The 22,089-nt window shown below is 44.8% G+C and overlaps 1 protein-coding gene across 2 annotated transcripts in view; it reads right to left on the bottom strand.

Moving 5' to 3' along the window:
- Positions 1-22,089, bottom strand: part of UBE2R2 (ubiquitin conjugating enzyme E2 R2) — a 52,693-nt gene that overhangs the window by 10,455 nt on the left and 20,149 nt on the right. The window contains exons 1-2 of one of the 2 annotated variants that reach the window (XM_082783399.1): positions 5,441-5,951; positions 2,521-2,607 (exon numbers count right to left, since the gene is read on the bottom strand). In XM_082783399.1, coding sequence (XP_082639525.1) covers positions 2,521-2,607; positions 5,441-5,509 — 156 coding nt within the window. In that variant the 5' untranslated portion in view covers positions 5,510-5,951. Of the gene's footprint in view, positions 1-2,520; positions 2,608-5,440; positions 5,952-22,089 lie in introns of those variants that run through there. The other variant, XM_082783398.1, reaches the window with a different exon arrangement.

Here is a 22,089-nt window from a genome sequence, read left to right as displayed (position 1 = left end):
AGGGGAGAGCTCATCCTACGTACATTTTTTGAAAGATAAGAACAAGGACGATGATGTATTTATCTGCCAGAGGAAGAAAAAGTGCAGGAACTAGCCCATACTTTATTATGACAGAACCAAAACGCCTGTTACCTCAACAATAAAAACCCCAGTACTAAATGCAGTGTTACCAAAATCCAGCCAGATGACCCAAGCAAACTGGAGATAAGAAACACACAAGCTCCTCGAGTCTCTGCTCAGAACTGGAACGTCAGCCTCAACCTCTCCATCTGGTCTCACCAGCAGATTCTGCAAACTGCTACTTTCTTTCATCTTCATTACACTGAAAGATATTTTTTTCCTCCTGACAAACCCTCAAACCTCAAGCCCTTTGCTGATTTATTCTCAGTTTCATTTGGAGTTATCCCAGTGCCTCATCTTCAATGCTTAAGTGTTGTTTCCAAAACAGCCTGCAAGCTGCTTCAGATTCCCTCAGCTCCAAGAAATACTGCTATGAACACAAAGTACAAAGCTGAGAGCTGGAGTATTTGAACAGTAACCCCAAAATACACCCATCAGGTTTTGGGTTACTTTCTCCTCCTACCTTCAGTTGTTCCTGGAGCCAATTTTTCATCTTTCCACTGGGACTGGGCCTTTCCAAGATTTGGTTTGTACATACCACTTTGATAACCATTTCCCACTCACCTCCTGCATGAGAATTTCTGGATTCAGAAACAACCTCTACAGCATGGATCTGCAGTAATATGCAGGTCCTGAGATTTTCTTTATTTATAGACCAAGCTCTCATGTAACTGAAGGAGAGCCTTGAAGAGAAACACCATCTTTGGCTACACATTAGATTTGATGTCAAGTCCAAAACTCAAGCCAGGAGACTGTCAGATGGCTGATTTTAGGAAGTCCCTGGGCATAACAAGGCAATCCTCCCAAGCATCCAGTAATTAGAACAGATTACTACCCTGCTCTGCACTGAAGTTTGGACAGGCTTCTGGTCATTTCTGCCTAAAACATCAGTGCAGTTTAGTGTGACATGAAGTGGACTCATTCTGGTTGGACATCCAGCAGCAGCAGCTTGTTAGAAAAGGGGCTTCCGAGCCCAAGGCATCAAGTGAAGCCATCGCTTGTTCACAGTGAGGAAGTGACATTCCTGTTTTGAACTGGACCCAAAGGAAGCCTTCAGAAACTCAGAGACCTGTGACAAGGTGACAGAGCTGTACTAACAGGAACACTTGTGAAAAAATTTTTAGCCTCTCAAACTACTCCAAGCAGCAGTCCTAGCAGGCTGACACGTGGTTAGAATATTCTAAAGTGTAACAGGAACTTGACTGGCCTCCACTAAAAGCTTAAGTCAAATTTTACTCCAAAACGGGCCTTCAACTTTCAAATAGGACTCATTGAAATTGGGTAGTTTTGAGCTGATTGCACTAAGATTAGAAGCAACATCGCACCCACAAAACAAAACACTCCTTCTCGGTGTCTTTGCACTGTTGAAGTCTGTCTTGAGCTGCTGCTCTGTAACACGACAGCTCAGCTCAGCCATGCTGACAAGCTAAAGATCACTTGATACACGAAAGCCCAACAACAAAACACAGCCTAGCCTATTTGTGGCACACGCAGGGCCATTTTGCTACGCCCAGGCAGTGGCACGGGAGCACAGCTTGGCCCCACCAGCCCCCATGCTCACACAGTGCCAGGATGCACCAGGCGTCCTCAGCAGAGCACCTCCCAGTGCTCTGCTCCACGCTGCTTTCACCCTGAGCCTCTCCAAGCAGCCTGTTCTCAGCATCAGAGACGATGTTTTCAAGCTAGGGCGTGCTGCTTTCTGAAGAGCATTTGTATACAAATGTTCCCCTTCAGGAGCTGCTACGTACTGGTACCAGGATCCAATTACAGATGCAACAGCTCACAGGTGTTACCCTTTGAACATGACCCACACACACTGAACTAAGGGCTGCTCCAAGCTGGCCTGTGGACATTTAGCCCAGAGCTATCTGTTCAGTCTTCTCTGAAGAGCAACCAGGCTGCACAGGACTCCTGAAGCTGGACTCCAGCTCAGCTCTGGTTCTTCTGCAGTCAGAGTGCCCTGAGACCAAACCCCTTCATTCGCAGAAGATTGTTTCTTGTTTCCCTGTTATATCTTGTTGCATCACACAAAACAGTGGGATAAGCCTTGAACTGTGTACAAACAACCACCAGTTGCTTAAGTATCAAAGTAGGGTAAGACACCAAAGACCAAACCAGATTTCATCCAAAAAGCCCTTAAAATTGCCAGCACTTGCAGTACAGTGCTTCAGCTGGGGCTGCAGGCTGCAATTGCAGGTAGGAGAAATCCCTGCTTGCAAGAACAGCTTTTCCTACAAGTTTTAGGATTAACTGTTGCTGAAGCACAAACCTGACATTTAATACAAACAGCTTACCACTTTAGTTATGGCTAGAGATATTTAATACCATCCGTATTCCATAAATTTAAGGACCTAAAAAGCCTTCTCACACATCTAGGAAAACTTCTTTCAAAAGCCTTACCTCATAAATGTTGGGGTGCCACATTTTGGTCAGGAATCTGAAGGTAGGTGGTGAATATGGATAATCAATAGGAAACTTAATGTGAGCCTGGAAAAATAAAAAAAATATTTTAATTAGGAGACAGCACAACAGGAGATCAGCAAGCTACCATGACAATGAAAAAGTGGAAAATGCACATTCAAGTCAGGCCATTGAGCAGATCATTTCACATACCAGTGCCCATGTGGAGCCACAATACAACCCTAACGTTTCTTATAAGCAGAACAGTAACTAAACAAGAAAACAAAAACCTAAATACCTGAGCCTTTCCAGCCCAGGTCAGTCCTGAGAACAAGCCAAAACTTATTTTCTACATCCTGATTCATGCAGTACTATCCAGCAACTGTCGCTCAACAGGGCAAAATAGATGTGAAAAGACAAAGATACTGTTTGCTTGCTGGGTTCAGAAGGAGGCTAAAACCATTTGCCATGATGAGAAGCCCTGTTTTACGTGCGCCAGTGCGAAAATTTTAATTTAATCTTTCCAGAGGGAAGATTTGTTAAACGCTTGCTTAACTGACACCCAGGGCTTTTTGCCTTTCTTGTGAGAATAAAACTGGTCCATCTACCTGGGTTCTTGACATCACACTTCTTGCCACAACAAACAAGCCTGAGTGCTGTTTGTGTCTGTTTAATAAATCCGTGCAACCCGATGAACCAAACACCAATGGGACAGGACGGTGAGCGCTGCCCTTCCATACACATGAGGTCGGCAGACGGCGGTGGGGCAAGACTGAGCTGAATCAGTTGTGCAGAGGCTGCAGAGATCCCAGTGCTGGGTATGACTGCTGGATATGACTGTTGTGCTGCCTTGCCACTTGTAGCAGCTGGAAAAGCCAGCCAAGTAGGGAAAAAGGGCTGAACCTGGACAGGTTAAGAAGCACCCAGCCCAGGAGGTGGTCGCTGACCTTGTTCACAGGACAAGGTATGGGAAGGTTTTGTCCCAAGTCCCAGAAACGTAAGCAGGCAGGCAAACAAATTCAATCACGAGCAATTAAGCAGCTGGCTACAGTTTTACTTACAGACTGGCATACGCCTTTGCATTGTAACCCAGCTTTTATCGGGCCAAAGTGCCTGGGAGCCAAGAACAGAAGGTTTTCTGTTCAACTTTATGAAACAAGCTGAGCAGCTCACATGGCTTTACGTGCTGCATGTCTGCTGGTGCTACTGGCGGCACGTGGGTCTGTTACGGCAGCATCAAGTCCTTCCACCACAGGAATTTGCCCCAGCATGCTCACAAGCAAACGATTCAGGATTTGCTTAAACAATCCTAGCCCTCGGTTTAAGGTCAGTTACATGAATGGCACTGCTCCAAGAGAGCAGGCAAACGCCTGTTATCACCACACCACTGCAGAAATAAGCAGCTGCTGCAGTGAGACAATGCCTGGCTCCAAAATGTGCTGCCCAGGACTGGGAGCAAAGCAGAGATTTACCAAGGGCAGGGGAGCTTTACTTCACCTCAAGAGCTGCATCTCGTAGCTGCAGACTTCTCGGGACCACTGGGGTTTTCCCAAGCCCATTCCTGTGCTTACATGCAGTTTCAGGAGATCTGAGGCTTGAAACAGCCCAAGGACTGAGATTAAAAATACAAGAAACAACAGAACTCAGGATGGGGCTAGCTACAAGATCTCTTGGCAGGAGCTACATGCGTGTCTTCTACACAGGTATAGTTACTAGGCAGCTAAAAAACCTTGCCAGCAGCTTATCAGCATCATCTTCACACCCCGTATACACGGCTGGGGGCTGAGGAAGCAGGTCCCACCCCTCCCCACACAGCCCCTCTGCTCCCACATCCCACATCCTGGGATGAAGCCCTCAGGGCTGGGTGAAGACCACTGGGAAAGCTGAGCCATCCAGCACCCATGGGCTCTGTGCATGACGGCCATGCAGACATTATATGCTCTAGCAGATGGTTTCCAACTTCTAGATCCTGCTCTGTAGCCACAGCTCCGCAATAGAAAAGGGCAATCTGCCTGCCTGCAACAGCAAATATTAGAGAACTAACGAAAGTTGGTGTTTTGCCATGGGAAGGATGCCTCCTGAGCTCTGGCACCAGAAAAATGCAACTGGAGAGAAATTAAAGGAGTCTTTTCTGCTCATGCAGAAGCAGCCGAGAGCCAAGCTTGCCTGTAGCCACTCGCATGTTTGGGGGACTCACAGGGGCACGCTATTTGTCAGTGACAGTAGCTAGCCTGTGTGTTTAGCACGTCGAGATGCTGTGCTGGAGCACAAAGCACACGGAGCCTCTGTACACAGCCTGATTTCAGAGCCACAAGCCCCTGAATTCAGAAACCCCACATTACAAGCAGGAATTTTCTAAAAAGTGCCACTTTCAGGTCCCTGCACTGAGATCATTCAGAAGCTGAAAAGCGAAACCAACAGCTTTCCCAGAGCATTATAAATAGGTCCCGGAGGTTTACTCTGTCTCTTCTGCAACACAGGCTATCACAGGAAGTTACGTAGAGCTACTCTGCACTCGCTGAATGCTGTTTGAGTTTCTGGAGGGTTAAGTTAGACAAGAAATTCCAAAACAAACTGCAAGACTGCTTGCACAGACACAACAGCCACGGTTACAAGTCAGGTTTCTTCCCCCCCACTAAAAGCCCAATTCTAAACATATTAAGAGGCAAAAAAAGGAACTGAAGTAGGCAATAACCACATTTTCTTTTTAATAAAGCAGTAGCAGTTTCACCAATCTAAAGCCAGTTCAGCTCCGAGCTGCTTCCCACAGCTGGCAAGCTCAGCCAGGGGCTGCCACACACCCAGTGTCAGAGCTGCAGGGCAGCTCGCTCCCAGCCTGCTTACAGCCAGGTGAATTTAGGACCCCGGATTTGTTGCCATCCACACACACCTTCAAGCACCCAGCTGTTACTGCATTTACCTGTTTGACTCCTCCAGCTGAGCTTAAACTAGCCAGCAATAACCCTGATTTCAGCTGCCATCTCACCATAGCTCTTTGACACCACAAAATGCATTTGATGTGGGGATGGTGGACTGATCACCCAACCCATTCCCCTTTCCCCAACTTATAACTGGTCATACGTATGGTCCCTAAAAAAAATAAGTTAGAAACCATTTTCCCAAGCTACTGCAATGAGAACTGCAACCCTCAAGTCGCAGCTTTTAAGGTTACTGGGACACCACACTCATTTCAGCTGTTTTCATATTTCACTGCCTTGCTCCTTAGCATTGCCAATGGTGATCACACTTCAAATTTCAGTTTCCTTCAGTCTCCAGCTTTGGTAAGGCACAGCCACAGTGAAATCCATATATGCTGGAAAAATAAAATCCTACTTGATATCCATGTTATCAGCCTGAAAATGGAAACCTAGTGTTTCTGCCAACCACTGGATTAAGCCCTGATAGCCATTATGAATAATTACTGCAGCGATTCTGAGTTTCCAGAGGTCTTGCCATGTACTTGAAGCAACACTTACGAATTAATACCATCTCCCTCTTGCTGGGAAACACTAACACGAGCAGGATTCCTGCCTAAATTCAGCTGTCTAGAAATTCAGTATTTATTCCAGCTTACAAAATATGACATTTTGTAGTCTGACACTGACTTATCCTACTCCTCTCATGCTGGAAAAACCCAGATGCCTTGTTTTTAAGGCAGCGATGGTAGGAACAGTGAATCCATCCTATCTGTCCTCTGCAGAAAGGCGACGGGAGGGGGATAAAACAGGGGGAGCACCCATTTCCTGGAAAGCCACCAGCGTCACAACAACTGACCTGATTTGGGGATATCAGGGGAACCAGCAGCTTGTTACAGCAGCCAATGGAAACTGCAGCTGCTCGATGTTTCTGACAGTGCCTGGCAAAGATAGTTTTTATTTTATAACATCGCCAGCTTAGCGCAAGCCTTATGAACACCCACAACAGCAACAGGAGCGAGCACCCTCTGAAAACCCAACAAACTGAGATATAAAGGAAGAGTTGGATTTTTTTTTTTTGTGCTTTTTGGTAATGTTTTTGTGATGGTCTGCTCCAGCCAGCCCAGAGCCAAGCTCCTGCAGGCGGTGTGCAGCTCTTACCTCCTGCAGATCACCCCCGTGCCCAGGCAAGAGCTGCAGCCCTTGCAGGCAGCACAAGGTCTTCGCATTGTCCCTTGCCCACAGGCAGAGCCAGGCTCCTCGCTGCACACATCACGGCTTTCCGTAGCTGCACTCCTAATGAACATCTACTGCCAGCACAGCACTACCCACACCATGCATTTAACACAGGGGAAAGGCAGCATGAGCAGGAACTACAGACTGCTACTGGGTTAAGTGTTAATATCTAATCCCACAAAACGCCCTTTATTGCTCCTAGCACATCGAGCGTTTATACAATTCATCTAATGGATTTTCTTCTTCCATATTAAGCCTGGATTACTGCATGCAGTATTAAATACCATGTGCCGGAAAACACGTTTAGTGGAGGTCAGCAGTAAGTCCCACCAGCCTGTTTCAAACATCAGTGAGGTTTCAAGCACCCCGCAATTGGTTCAGCTTCAGAACTGGAAGGGCAGCACTGACGCCAGCTGCATTACATGATCAGTTATTAGACCAGGGAACAGCGACCGGAGGAGCAAAGCTGCTATTTCAGCTCCAGATCCTGTGACTTAGGACCCAAGTAGTTCCCTGTGGTAGAGCCAGGTGCTACCCTGGTGCTTTAGTCCTCGTTGGCATGACTTCCCTGCAGTGCCATATTGCTGTGTTGACATTCATTGTGCTTTTAGAGAATTAGGACCACATCTCTGACCTAAGTTAGGAGGTCATAGACCAGGTGAATTAAGACTTTCAGTCCTGAAAGCTCCCTTTTTGCTGCAATGGCCATATGGACATTAACAGCAGATACTTTATATTCTGTATTACCTGAACTGTTTCACAGGGAATTTAAAATGCAAAAGACCTGACTGTGAAGAGTGAGCTGGAGCTCACAAAAAGGATATTAAGCTCCTAAACAAACAAACAAAAAAAATTAGAGCCACAAGTCAGTATGCCAAAGATGAGTCGAAGTGAGGTTAACTCAGACAGGTTTGACAGGCAGAGGAGCCCATCCTTGTTTCATACAAGTCGTACCTTATATGTAGTTCCTAATGTAGTTATCTAAGGCATTACCAAGAGCTTTCAGTGAACGATTGCTCAGACACAAAACAGATTTTCTTTTACCAAAACTTCTTGTAACAGTAAAATGTTACTGATAAACCCCTGTAGTTGCATCCTCATGAAGCTGAGACTGAGTCACACAACTCAGAGCAAAGCAGCCAGCCTGGCCCACAGTCCAAATAACAATCACACCTTTAAACAGGGGCTTTGAGCCACATATTGGTCTTTCACTCCCTGGACCTGAAACCAGAGAACTAATCATAGACATGATGCTGGGGTTGAGCTGAATGGCAGTGGGGGGGCTCCCCACAGCCCTGTTCAGCTGGTTTACATCCAAGCTCCTGTGATCTCACACATCCACACTCTGCTGTCTGGGGCATCCCAAGGGACCTGAGTAAATAAAACTGCTCTAAACAATGAAGTCAGTCAGAACAAGCAGTGCCTGGAAAACAGACCATTTTCTTCTAGCGTTACTCAAAAGACATAAAAGCTCCCCCCCTCCTTTTTTTTTTTTTTTTTTTTTAAATATTGTCTGTTTGATATCCTAGAAATTCAGCCTGGAGACTTTAGCCTCCATGGTGGTAACTCCTCCTGACAGCTGCTACTCATTCAGGGATTGAGTTAGAGTTAGCCTGCACAAGTCAGCTGCACTTAGGATCTCGAGCAGTTCAGAGAATATATTTCCTTCCTGCAGGAGTCAATACTGCAAGGATAGTCCATGATATTGCCCCGCTAATTGAGACAGCCACTTTGGCTCCTGCCAAAAAACACTACTCGTCCTCCCGGGCTCGGGAACATCCAGCTGCAGACAGGGCAGCTGTTAGCACTCGCGTTCTGGAGAGCTTGCAGGGGGACAGAAAGACAGGGCCGGGCTGAGAGCTGAGTAATAGTTTCCCTTGGCAGCAGGCCACCCGCATGCTTGTGGAGCTGTCCCCCCAGTCACACAGCCTTGCCAGCGAGGGGACAGCAGGCCCACCACCGCCTGCATACAAGTCAGATCTGCCATGCCCCACCTCTCAGGCAGAGAGGTTTTTCCTGCCCCAGCTCCATGCCCCAGGAGAGTAATGGCCAAGCCAGTGTCTCAGAGCAAGTCAGGCTTCTGATCTCCTTGGTACATGTGCCTAAGAGTGTGTTACTTTGACATTTTTTGCCCCAAACTGCTGGCCATTTTCCCCAGAGCTCAGGCAAATGAGCAGGTACCAGCAGCAGCATAACAGTGAAGTGCCCTCCCATTACTGTTCTTGTCCTTTTGATTTCACATGGTGCTACAAAACCCACCAGGCTTTGTAGGTACCATCCAGAAGATATGCTGAGTTGGAACAGAAGAACCATCAAAGTATTTCTCTAACCTGTCCATTTTCCACTTGGTCTTTGCATTTGTCTGCCAGCTCAGCACAGAAAAGGCAGCTACCAGCAGCTATATAGGACAAAAGCAAACAGAACAGCTCAGTCCTCTTCTGTACTGCTAGCTGCCAGCCCAACAGCTTTGCTGAACTTCCCCCACATAGCTGAGTGCTACAGCAATTTCGTATTCCCACCCGAGAAAGAGAATGCCATAATGAGGTTTCTGTATTTTCCTGGGAATTTCCATGCTGAAATATTACTTCATTCTGCCTCTAATTCAGCCTTCACGACAGGAGCAGGCCTGATTAAGAGTGACAAGACTGAAAAGATCAGAAATTCTGACGGGCCAGATGTGAAAGCTTTTGTGATTGCTGAAGTCCTCACGCTGAGACTCTGCTCCTGGGTCTGATGACTCCGCCACTTTCCCTGCAGACTGTACACAAGCTGCATGGCATGAAGTCAGGTTCACTGGGTGTGCATTATGCGGAGAGGCTGCTCTGTGTGACTATTTTCTGGGCAGAAACAGTTGACTCAGTTCTTACTTATATCTGTACTAAAATACTGACTTCCCCATTAGGACAGGATAGGAAGAATAAATCCTAGTGTGTGAAGCTGGAGTCTCTCTCTGGTGTCTAAGTCTCACTGAGGGAGCTAAAGATACTCGATGCTGCTGTACCTGTTGGGTGCTTCCTGTTGTACATCTCCACCTAGGTCTCTGCTTTAAAGAGAAGCTGTCCCTTGAAGGAGTCCTGCTGTAGGTGTACCTGGTACCTGACCTGCTCAGGGCTGACACTAGCTGAGCTGTTCTAGAAATGGTTTGTGTCCACTCCAGGGAAAAAGACAAACATCACCACAATTTTCTAACTCTATTAGCAGAAGTAATAGAGTTTTGCTGGAGCAGTGGCAGGAATATTTGAGGTTGCTTATTCAAAGTATCATGCTACGTTGCTGGCATCTCTGGCAGCATGTGTGGAAGCCCTCCAGTTAAGCGTGCATGAGGTTGACATTCTGGGCATCTGCCTCCCCTTGCCAGGCCTCAGGGCCCAGCAGATTGTCTCATTATGAGCTGCATTAGCCTACAACATATTCAGCATCCCGTTCAATCTCACGTTTTGAACTTCCATGATCTGGGTAAATAACTTCCTGTAAGCAGATTTATACACAGACACTCCGTGCACCCATGGAGTGGCTGAACAGGAGGCAGTACGATGTACTTGGGACTTACCCTGGCAACTGCTACAGCTTCGTTTGTTCATATTCAGGCGATCAGGAGCAAACCAGACTGCTCTCACAGCCTTTTGCATCAGGCTTGACAGAGTTTCTATGAGCTCAACTATTTGTTCCATTTTGGCAGCTCGCACGCTCACTAAAACGCAGCAGATTGCTTTATTCTTCCATGAGGCAGGCCATACAGTTTGCTTCTGCTGAGCAAAAAGATGATGTCCAAACTAGCTTGATACACAAACACCATTTGCTCCAGCCTGTTTAACTATTTTTAGACAGTTCTTTAAACAAACACCAGCCTAACCATTCATGAGTCAGTCAGTGACTAATTGCCTTGATTCTCTTCATATGCAATCCAGGCTGCATGCGAGAGGAGAGCATTCCTCAAGGGAAACCAATCACATGCTCTGCTAAAAACTCAGGGCAGGCCTCGATGCAGTCACCTCTTTCATAAGCAGCAAGGGGAAGGGAATATTTATAGCATTGCAAGTGTAAACCAAAGCACGGTGCTGCAGTGTTACACAACTTCGCATTTCTCATCACGGCAGGCAGGCAGTTCTTCAAGAGGCTTCTCAAGCTGGCACACCAGCTTTTATTTAAACAAGAGAGATGTTTGTAACAACTGAACTAAGGACATGCAGTCCTCTAAGAAACTTACCTATGCTGGCTGCCACAGAGAAGCCAGCTAAGCACTCATGCAGCCATGCCTCTTGCCTTTCAGGTGCTACACTGCCAGCTGTGAACCCTCCTGCTGGGAGCTGGTGCCAGGCAGCAAGTCCAGGCAGAGGCAGCTCGCACTTACTCAGCGGCAGCAAGCACGTCTGCTGGGCTCTGCCACTTCCAACCCAGAGCGCTAAGTACAGCAGCACCGTCTCCTAGAAAGGAGACATGGTCAGGATTGCATTAATTTAGATTTATAAGCCTGTATAAATGTAACTGTATGATGCACCTGCCTGCCAAGCGTCCACAATCTCCTCTGAGTCAGCAAGGTCTGATGCACCCCTGCAAACTGCCCCCTGCCCAGAGCCTCCCAGCTCCCTGCAGGAACTAGTGCCGTGTCAGGAGGCGTTCACCAGTGGGAAGCCTGTGTCCAAGATACAAAGGGGTATTTTCACATTATTGCATAATGATGTGCCTGTCACCTCCATTACCACAGGCTGCTTCAAGCAGATCAAGTTTAAGTTTAAGCTAAAATAAGTGCATTAGCTGATACATACCCGACCTTGCTTCCAGGCTATTGTCTCTAGGGTAACAGCGTGTCTTTTTTGTTAGTGAAGAGTCAAATTCAAGAAGCATTCAGTTTTGTGCCATTCTCTACCTCTTTTCACCCCTGCCTCATGTTTTCAGTGATTTGGAGCTCACAGCATAACAATCAGTGTGGGTTAACTCATTAGCAGCAATGACTTGGGCTTCCAGCAAACAGCACGGTGAAGGATGAGAATTAATGAGATGAACCCTCACATTTAGTCTTTTTTTTTTTTTAAATAATAAAGAAACAAAACTCAAGTCCCAGAACATTAAAGTGCATGCATCTTGATTTGAGCTTCAGCCTGCTAAGGAAAGGGAGAGTGGCTGGAATCATATTTAATTCATTTCATGATTTCAAAGCAGACACCCACCTTACGTCAATACCAAAACATGACTTGGCAGCTCACCCAGGCCTCACGGCAGAAAGCTGCTACTCCTCACTCTGAGCAGCAGTCCTGCCCCCAGCCTAAAGCACGGGCTGGACAGAAACCACCGTGGTATCAGCTCCTGCAAGCCTACGTGCAACAACTGCCTTAAAGCAGGCAGAGGACCCCCTTCAGCTCTTACACTGAATAAAAGCGGGTGCTGTGCTCACAACAAAACACTGCTGCTGCAGTCACAAGGACGAGGCATTCACCTGCTCCAGTGGCTCTGAAGTACTACTGTTATCTGAACCACATCTTGAGTGCTTTCTGCTCGGCACCATGCAGACCTCACACTTGCAGCGTGGGCCTAAGGAAATGGTTACTGATGAGAAATCAGCTCACGTGCAGTCCTCACCTTCTGCAGAGCACTGCAAGTCACCTCCCTGTTGTAATGATCACGCCTCATTTAAAATCTAATTACAAGTGGCTAGACAAAAAGGCATCTACAAAATGGTTGTTCTTATTAATAGATGAATGCTTGAAAAGACATCTTTCAGGCCAGATGGATATACAAGAGAACACACAATGAAGTGAGAGCTAGCATTGATACTCATACCTGTGTTCCAACAAGTTACTGTGTAAATGACTAATATGACATCTAGATAGAGCCAGAATCCTTACTTCCCTGAAATAACTCCCAAAAGAGCCAGCAAAAAGGTGCAAAGCAGGCTGTTTCCTCTGCAGTGCAGTACAGATGCTTAAGGTACCCTTTACGCTTCTGACAAAAACAGAACTAGTACAAAGGAGTTGAGTTTGCAGACAGCCTTGAAATTCAGCTTTCATGTAATCATAAACATTCACATTAAACTGGAAGGCATACCTGGTAAGAGTAGCAGCCAGGAAGAACCACTTCAGACTACTGCAGGTCAAGAGGTGCTCAAGGTCACAACAGAGAAATGGAAGGGGATAGGCAAGACGAAAACACGTCAGGAGATCCGATCGTTTGGGCAGAGAAAGCTGGACTGCAGCAACAGAGCAAACTTCTGCAGTAGTGCAAGTAACAATGACTCTTAAACAGCACTAGTAACACTACTGCCTACCAGTACAGAGAAAGGAACTGGGATGAAATTAAAAGTTAAACAAGCTTTAGATATCTAAGCATACGTTGCCGATATGATGCTTGATTTAAAGTGGCAGATTGAATTAACTTTGAAAGATGCTCGAGTGACAGATAAGCAATCATCCAGAAGTGTCATACCAGGATAGGGAAGGGAAGCTCTATCATAGACTGGATGAAGAAAAGCCTTCAAACAATACCATGGAAAAAAAGAAAAAGAAAAAAACCAACAACAAAAAAAAAAAAAACCAAACAAACAAAAAAAACACACAACCAAAACAGAACAATCCAAGTTGAGCAGCAAGATTAAATGGCAGAGGTAGATTCACAGGAAGAGAGTTCTTGCAAGCGATGCTACAACTATGGCTATGGACATTTGTAGGAACAGCTGATGCCTGAAGAAAAAGATTTTTAGAAAACTTAGAGCAAGTTCTCTATTGTGAAATACTGCTTTCTGTTTAGAGCCTTCTGGTGAAATCTCCGAGACTTTTTTCAGGTTCACCCCTCCTTTAAGGTTTTAAAGTTTAAGGACACTAACTGAATGCCAGAAGGACAGATGATAAAACCCAGTCTTCCCAGAAGGGAAGCGTCCCCAGAAACAAGTCACACTGCTTTCCTGCAAAGACTCCTCTGAACACTCTTCCATTGACTAAACGCCATGACCAGCACACATAAATACCTGTGACTGCATAGACCTCCACAAGTGTGCACTCTGTCTTCAACAGCTCCAGCAGAGTGCTCCAGCACACTGCCACACTCAAAAGCTGTGGCATCCACGTGGACTGTTTGGGAATTTTAACACCTCTTCATTCAGAGGAAGGTTATACCTGCACATCTACAAAACCCAAGACCTGAGTGCAGGACTTGCTGGTTTGTACATGGAATAAACTGGGGATGTCAAAAACCAACAAAAGACAGTACAGAAAATTCACCCTTATTTATATGTTAGCCTTGAGACCATAAGGATATTCTTCTCCAGCTTACAAGAGTATTTTTTTGAAAACATAGTCCCAATGTTGTTCAGTTGTTGGATCCAAGCCTGAACCTCAGTTATGTGGCACCTGAGTTGAGATGCCTGCATCCCACCAAATTACAATGCAATAACAACCACTTTGCAGCAGAAGCTTAGTGTTTTTAAGAACACAAGTATAAATACAGCCCTGTCATGGGAAACCTACCACAGATGTGCATGGAAGTGTCTGAATCCTAAAGTTACCTGTGTGGGTAATAACAGCCTCATCTATACTGGAATAAAATACATTGATGTTAAATGAAAATTACTTACCCACACTCACATTACATATACTGTCACACTAGTTTCTGGTTAATAGTAAGCACTGCTCCAAGATTCTACTCAACATCACTTTAAAGTTCATGAGCAGTTAATGGTCTGTAAATATTTCAGATTGATGAGTCAGGTTCAGCTATACCATCAGAGTGAATGATTATTTTGATTAAAAATCAATTCATTGCTTGTGAAGAGGTGTTACGCTGACAGATTCAGACATCCGCATCCTACTTAAAGGATGAGGTGCTCCGTCACACAAACAAGTCCAAAGCAAGACTTGGAGGAGCCTCTAGTGGTGATAAAGCAGATGTGATTATGAATTAACAGATACTCGACTGTACGGGAACAACCTCGCTGACATATGTGCTGGCCCACAGATGCGTTGCTTCTAGTCAGATTACCAGCAATCAGTGTCTGAAAGCCACAAAAACACGTGGTACCAAGCAAGTTGATTTAAATCTTGCTGTGTCTACTGATTTTACATTACCTTGATTACAGTAAGGAGGATTCTTGTCCTCCTTAGGCTGCAGATAGCATTTAGCATACAAACTGAATAAAGAATTCCAAAAGCTTCCTAGAACATGGAGCAGTGTTCATACCTGATTTATGCAGTCCCACACTGACAGGCTAACTACTGTTTTTAATTAAATTGTGTCTATGCACAGAGAAAGTAAGGATATTTAAAATCTGCACTGCAGAAACAAATCCTTTGAGTGATTTTACACCAACTTCAGGGCAGTATGTTCCATATGTGCCGAGACAATTCAGTGCTTCGCTTTAGAAGACAACTTTTCCAGAGCATGCACTCTGTTGACAGTATCAACTGCAAGATCTCCTGTTTGCACTCCATTTGGCAAGCCTGTGAACAGATCTCAGCGGCTACACAGCTTCTCAAGTCACAGAATCATTAAGGTTGGAAAAGACCTCCAAGATCACCTGCTCCAACCATCCCTCCCTCCCCAGTATCCCCCACTAGACCCTGTCCCTAAGCACCACGTCCAACCTTTCCTTGAACACCCCCAGGGATGGTGATGCCACCACCTCCCTGGGCACCCCTTCCAATGCCTGATGGCTCTTTCTGAGGAGAAACGTCTCCTCATTTCCAACCTGAATCTCTCCTGTCACAACTTGAGGCCATTCCCTCTTGCCCTGTCGCTAGTTATCTGCCAGAAGAGGCTGACCGCCAGCTCCCCATGACTCCTGCAGCCCAAGTGCAAAGGCATACTGATGTGCTGTATAGCAAAAAGTGGAGAGCTAGTTTCACTCCCTCAGGAAGTTTGGAAATGTTACACTTTTTGGTAATCACCAATATTGACATAATGTTTTCTTCAGCCTAGCACAAGAAGCCAAGTCCAAAATAATTTGGAGATCTGCTTGCATCCACCCACATGCCATGTAGTTTCCAGTAAGAGCCCTTAAAGAACTGGAGGACGTGCAGCATCAGCTGGCATCAGGCACTGAGCAAAGCAGCCAGCTTCTGCTAAAAGGTTCAGATGTCGAAAAGGTTAATGCTGTTTCAGCACTTTGCAATGGTAGCTACAAGCTGGGTGCTGTTAAAGTACTTCAGAGAGGTTTGGCTTTCAGCAGCTGAAAGATTTGTTTCACAAGAAGCTATAGATCTCCGTTTCATGACTGCGCTTGATATGCAAACTAAAATTTCTCTAAAAAATCATTAACGGAACTGAAGTTGAATTATTTTTCAGATAGTACCAGAAATTACACAGCTGCACGCAGACCAACTGAAAGCCCACATGATCAGCGTGCTTACAGCAATTGCCACTTGACAGGGCTTGCTTTGGAAGACCTGGATATACTAAAACAGAAACTATAGCCCTCAAGGCATTCCCTGCCTAATAAATAATATATAAAAAAAGCTAAGCATCATCATATATTATTTAAATTATAAATATAATAAACCCTGCTGCTGTGTTAGATTTCTGGATGAGAATTACACTGCAAATTGACTGGAAGTCAAATACAATTTTTTTCCCCTTAAGTAGTCTGCAAAGCTATAGTTTCAGCTAGTTACAATTATGTTCCTGTAAGAAATCTATTTCCTGAAAAAAAAAAAAAAAAACACAACAGAATAACTGAGTTGCTACCATGGAGCACACATGCAACAGCTCTGTATATCTTGGCAGAGTCAGGAGATCAGCACGCTATTTACTGGGATGGGAGAACCATGCAAAGTGACCAACAGTTGTGAACTCCTTTCCTCCAGCTGCTTTATTCTGTGTCTTCCTCAGTTGTGCTTTTGTACAGGAGCAGCCATGTGCTGGAAATTTTGGGCTAGGAAAAGCCCAGTGCTACACATATGGTTTTAGTTTAAGCAGCATCTAGCCATGCAAGGGCAGTCATGGAACACAGTCAGCTCACAAAACCACCTCTGATTATGCACTGCCGTATTGCAAAGAGTTTTGAGGAACAAGTGGTGGAAATACCTGCACTATAACAGCAGTAGCATGGGGGGCTGTTGCAGGAACTGATTCCAAGCACTTTCCCCATTAGAAAAGCCACACACAATCACCTTTGCTCCCTTTCTTGACAACTCAACATTACTGACGATAACCACTCTCAATCTCTCCTACCCCACCTCGTCCCAGTTTTCATGGCCTCCACAGAAAAGCATTTTGAGCCATGCAAAATGACTTCCATCAGAGGCAGCGACAGCAGTAACCTTGGCTGGCACTGAAGGCAGCCTGGGAAGCTGAGGATGAGATCCGAGAGCGCCTGTTCCTGCACCAAAAGGCGTAGCATTTCACGGATCAGCAGTCTGCCTCCACATCCCTCCTGCCCCGAATGGCCCTGTGAAATAAAGATGATGCATGTCCTAGGAACAGCCCCAGCAATACCCAAAGGGTATGCCAAGACAGGATTTTGGGTGACCGGTGCGAAAGATATTTGTGTATACTGCAGAGAAGGATCAAGTGCCAGGGAACCCGGCCATGCCACAACTCTCATTGCACATCAGGCACACAAACAGCCCAACCAAGCATTACTCTGCCCCTAAGAACTGCCGCGTAGCTGATCCTTACAATTATTATCCATCCACGCATTGTACTGATTCACATCCAGCAATGCTAGCTTTAATGCAATACAGCACATCACACAGTACCTCCAGAACCTGGCCTTTGATTGTCTCACTGGAAACAAGTTTACACCAACAATCAAAACCTGAAAACACTTTTTTTTTTTTTTTTAATTATGCCAAACAAGTTGAACTCAACAACTCTCAGACTTTAAAGGACAAATTGCTTCAACAAAATGGCACATAGTAAGTCACCTCTTCCGCTGTGCACGAGGCTTATTGACAAGGATAGTCACAGAACTGTTAAGGTTGGAAAAGCCCTCCAAGATCATCTGGTCCAAACATCCCCCTACCACCAATGTCACCCACTAAACCATGTCCCTAAGCACCATGTCCACCCATTCCTTAAACATAAGAAAGTAAGGTCACTTGCATTGGTTTTAACATTCACACAAGCACTACCATCTTGAACTTGTTAATTTCAGAGACATTGGCACACTGCTGCTATCAATGGATACATTCCGTTACCAAAAAAAAAAAAAAGTAATTTATTGGAAGCACAAAAGTAAAAACGCTATCTTCTTTTTTGTTTTTTAAACACCACATTTTGGTGCACCTGAACACACCCAGAGGCAATGCTTATACTGGAATATGAGCATCTCCTTACTACAAGATGCTTTGCAGTAACAGATGAGCTCTCCTCCCCTGCACGGCAATAGCTAAGCAATCACACAGAGATAAGAGAATCCCTTTTAACTCCCACTTTTCACCCACCTATTAGTACAGTCATGAATACTTACTCTAATAGGACTGCCTTCAGAGCTTTTTAGAAAGCTTAATTATCACCTTTGGCATCAATTAGGTCAGCAGAAGCTGGTGCTTTCTGAAAGCTGCTGGAGAACAAGACAGCTCACTTACCACTGGTATGTGAATTTACGAGGGAATCAAAGCCATTACTATCACAGGAAGCAGCAGAAGCCACATACAGTATTGACAACATCCATTATATATGCTTTTGTTTCAAGTCAAATTTAGAACCTGCCAAAACGAAAAAAGATTTCTCAACAAGGACTTCCCCCTCCCAAACAGGGCACCTGCCTTCTCAGCAACAGATTTCTTGATGCTCAGTCTCCACATCTTGGCCACACTGCTGCTGATATGGACTTTAAAGTTAACAACAGACTGGAGTTAATACACATCACCAACGTTCAATATACGTTCAAATCAAGCTAGGTTTTAGCAGTGGGGTAAGGATTAGTCTTTTTTTTTTTTTTTTTTTAAGAGTCTAATTCAAGACACATCCAGTTTCAGATTAGCATGCTATGCTTTGAAGTTTGGAAAAGTTGTCACTCCCCTCCCCAGCCACCACAAATGGCAAGAGATTTTCTACACATTTCTGCCTGGTTACTTACAGCAACTATCCCAGGTTCACTCTGAAGGTTATTGTGCAGTATCCACTATGTGAGAGGCTAAAAAAAAAAAACAACAACAACAAAAAACAAACAAACAAACAAAAAAACCTCATTTGGATATCAAAAAAAATCAGAATCCTTGGGTAGTTAATTACCCTATGTCATGCTAAAAGGGACATTTGCACTAATATCAGGAATTCTTAACCTTCCTCACAGGATACTTGGGAGTTACACAAGCCATAACCCACATCTACCACAGGAAATACAACAAGGGGTAGAGATATCTGCCATCACCACTTTTTAACCTCAGGTGCTAACAAAGTAAGTGGCGCCTTATTGATTTGCTAATTCTTTCCAAATACTGCATGCTTCAAACAGCCCTGCGATGTAAGTTGATTAGACAATAGTTGATGTGTCCAGCAGCATAAGGGGAACAACATTTCATCTGCTCACGGCTCTTGCTCCAGTATCCCAGGAAACCAGCTGCAGCTGCTTGGTTCGAGTTGTGTACTATGGCAAAAATGCCCGCAATTCATCTCTAATAACCAGCATTTCTTCAACTGCTAAGCGGTGTTTATAAGGCAGAGCAGCAGCTCCTCCATAGAATCTGGAGCATGAGCTGTGCTGCAAACGCCCGGTATGTCTGTGAAGTCAGGGCACTCCCATTGCAGAAATATTTCAGCTAGGTCATCAGCTGAGTAGCACCAGACACTTATATGGCATTTGCAGGGGCATCGGTACAAAGCCTGATGAAGCATAGGAAGTGTAGGAGCTCGGGATGCCAGGCTGTCAGAAGCTAAACAGCCACCCAGACTGCTTGCTTGGAATGGCCCCCTGTGACCCCTAACTCAAGGAAACTTCCTTAACCTCACTGAACACCTTTAGCCCTGCCACAACACATAAGCAAAAAGCTTCAACTGGAAGGTTTTCTACCTGGCAATATTTAATCTGAAATTTCCGTGTCCTAACAGCTCTGATCCCTTCCCACTGAACTGCTAGGTCATTCGGTTCTGAAGTATTTTGAATACTCCATAATAGCCTAAAAATTAAAGTGATTCAAAAGTAGGATATGTGCCATTTTGGTCTGCCTCTTTCCAGCCTGTGTTTGCCTTGGATCTTCCCAGTACAGACAGGTAAATACCAGACGATACACTCCAGAAGTCAGCATGTGGACTTTCAAATCCTTCTTAGAAGATGCTTTCAGAAAGCCATTTTTAGTCCAGTATTATTTTCAGTGCATTACACAGTTCAAGTAGTGCTTACCAAACAGTTATAATGTGAAGTTAAAAAGCAGGTACACGGAATAATTCAGATTTACAAGGTTAACAGAGATATTCAATGAATTATCCTTCTGCTAACTTGAAGGAGCAGGACTGGGTTGCACTGTGCCATTCTCAATCAAAACACTTTGCAGAGAGCCCAAGTGAGCCTCAGGTGTCCATCTCTGGAGGAGAGACTGCCACGCTACATATAAGCAGCAGATGCAGATGGGACATTTAAAGTAGCTGCATACACAAATGCCTATAACCATTTACAAAAGGTGACCAAACCATACTTAAAGCTTTTTTTCCCCCCCTATAAAAAAAAAAAAAAGTCTTTTTTGTTGCTCTGTTCCTCTTCACCAAAATATGCAACTAAATGCAAGCTTAGCTGCATTACATTCTAATAAACAGATGAGGCAATATCAGCAACAAGACACTGGACTGAGCAGACATAAGCAATTTTGATTTATTGCATAAATCAGTATCTGGAAGGACAAAAATTAAAATGACGGCTTGATTCTAGTGTCAACTGTTTAGAAGGAACTGCATATTAGTGCCAAAAACAGATCGGGAGATTCTTTCAAGCTTACTTTCCATGCAGTCAGCTTCACTGTTCTGTAGCATGAAGAGCCTGTCAACAGCAAGGAGGCATTTTAAAATAACAGAAAGTGTTACAGTGAACTCATTAAAGCTCTCAGGAAACTCAAGGGGTAGTGGATGGTGAACGCAGATGGAAACTAGTTTTAGAAGGAGATAAATTCACATCTTTAATCTGAAAGTTAAAGAGATCCCAGTTCTAAGAACGTATAGGAAAGAGAAACTAGTGTGCTTTTATTGTTAAAGCTGTCCAGAAGAAGTGATGGCAGGAAGTCTACACACTACTATCTGATAATTACCTACTGAAATAAGGTCAAATTTTCTTTAGAAGCCTGAACTTCTATATATATTTTCCCCATTAGCAACGACAGGTCCTCCTTCTCCATCTGTCTTTGGGGAACATCACTACCATCTTGGCACCAAACTTGCTCATATACCTTCTTTCCACCGTGGTGGATGTTTAAAGCAGCTGTATGTGTAAACGTCGTAGTAGCTGCTGTGCTGGTGCACAAACAGGGTGCACACTGCTAGGGGTAACAGCAGAGCACTGAAGCTACAATACCAAAACAGTCCTCGAGCTTGTTTATCTTTACAGCTTTCAAATGAGTGAGGACTAACAGGTACCACAAGAGCAGCTGACCAGCTGGATGCTGAGCAGGACAGCTCAGGATCCCAGTCCAGCAACCGAGCAGCACGTTGTGTGTGGTTTGTCACACCAGGACACAAGCAGCAATCAGAATTACTACACCAAAACAGATTATTAGAAGCTGGATGGATAATGACATAGCATGGGTGGCATTAATTGGTACAGGCATGTGAACCCCCACCCATCCCAAACAGAAAGGCATAAACTGTTGTTTCCTGCTCCTCACACTGAGCTATGTGTTCTTGTAAATCCTCAGTAATATATCTTTAAAAAAATTGTTGCGTCCAAACACTGAGCCCTGAGCAAGAGTACAGTAAGTCAGCACAGGTCACAGCAGAGGTCCTTCCCCCCACCAGCGCTGGCACTACTGTTTGTGCAGCCAGGTAACAAACCAGAAAGTCCCTCATTTTAATCTAATTGGTTTCTTTTGGAAAAAAATGAACACTTACGGCTTTATTTTTCTAGTTAGGTGTCAAGACTTCAGGCAAGAGGACCAAGTGGACATTTTTTTCTTTCCAGCAAATGTGGAACTGCACACACAGGAAGAGTCCAGCCTGGACTCTACCTACTATTGAAATCCTGCACAAATATTTGTTCTTTTCCCTGCTATAAAACTCATGACATGGAACAGTTTTGTAAGCTGTCTTAAAAAAAAAAAAAAAAAGTATTTTTAGGCGTTACCAATACTCTGCAAGTTGCATTTGTACATGTATATTCTCTCTATTAGTACTTTTTTGCTCTGGGAAGAACAGGCATAGCCACAGACTTCCTTCTTCCACGGACTTCTACACCTACCTTCTTCCATGGTAGGTGCAGTACAGGGGGGTGGCAGCAGGGAGAAGTAATTTACATCAGTGACCAGCTTGCTTATGTAAGGCTAGATAGCCGGGCCAGCAATTCCAACCA

Source organism: Aythya marila (genome assembly GCF_965140915.1).
Source record: "Aythya marila genome assembly, chromosome: Z".
Lineage (NCBI taxonomy): Eukaryota > Metazoa > Chordata > Aves > Anseriformes > Anatidae > Aythya > Aythya marila.
The sequence above is the reverse complement of the archived record's forward strand: the minus strand, read 5'-3'. Positions and strand labels throughout refer to the sequence as shown.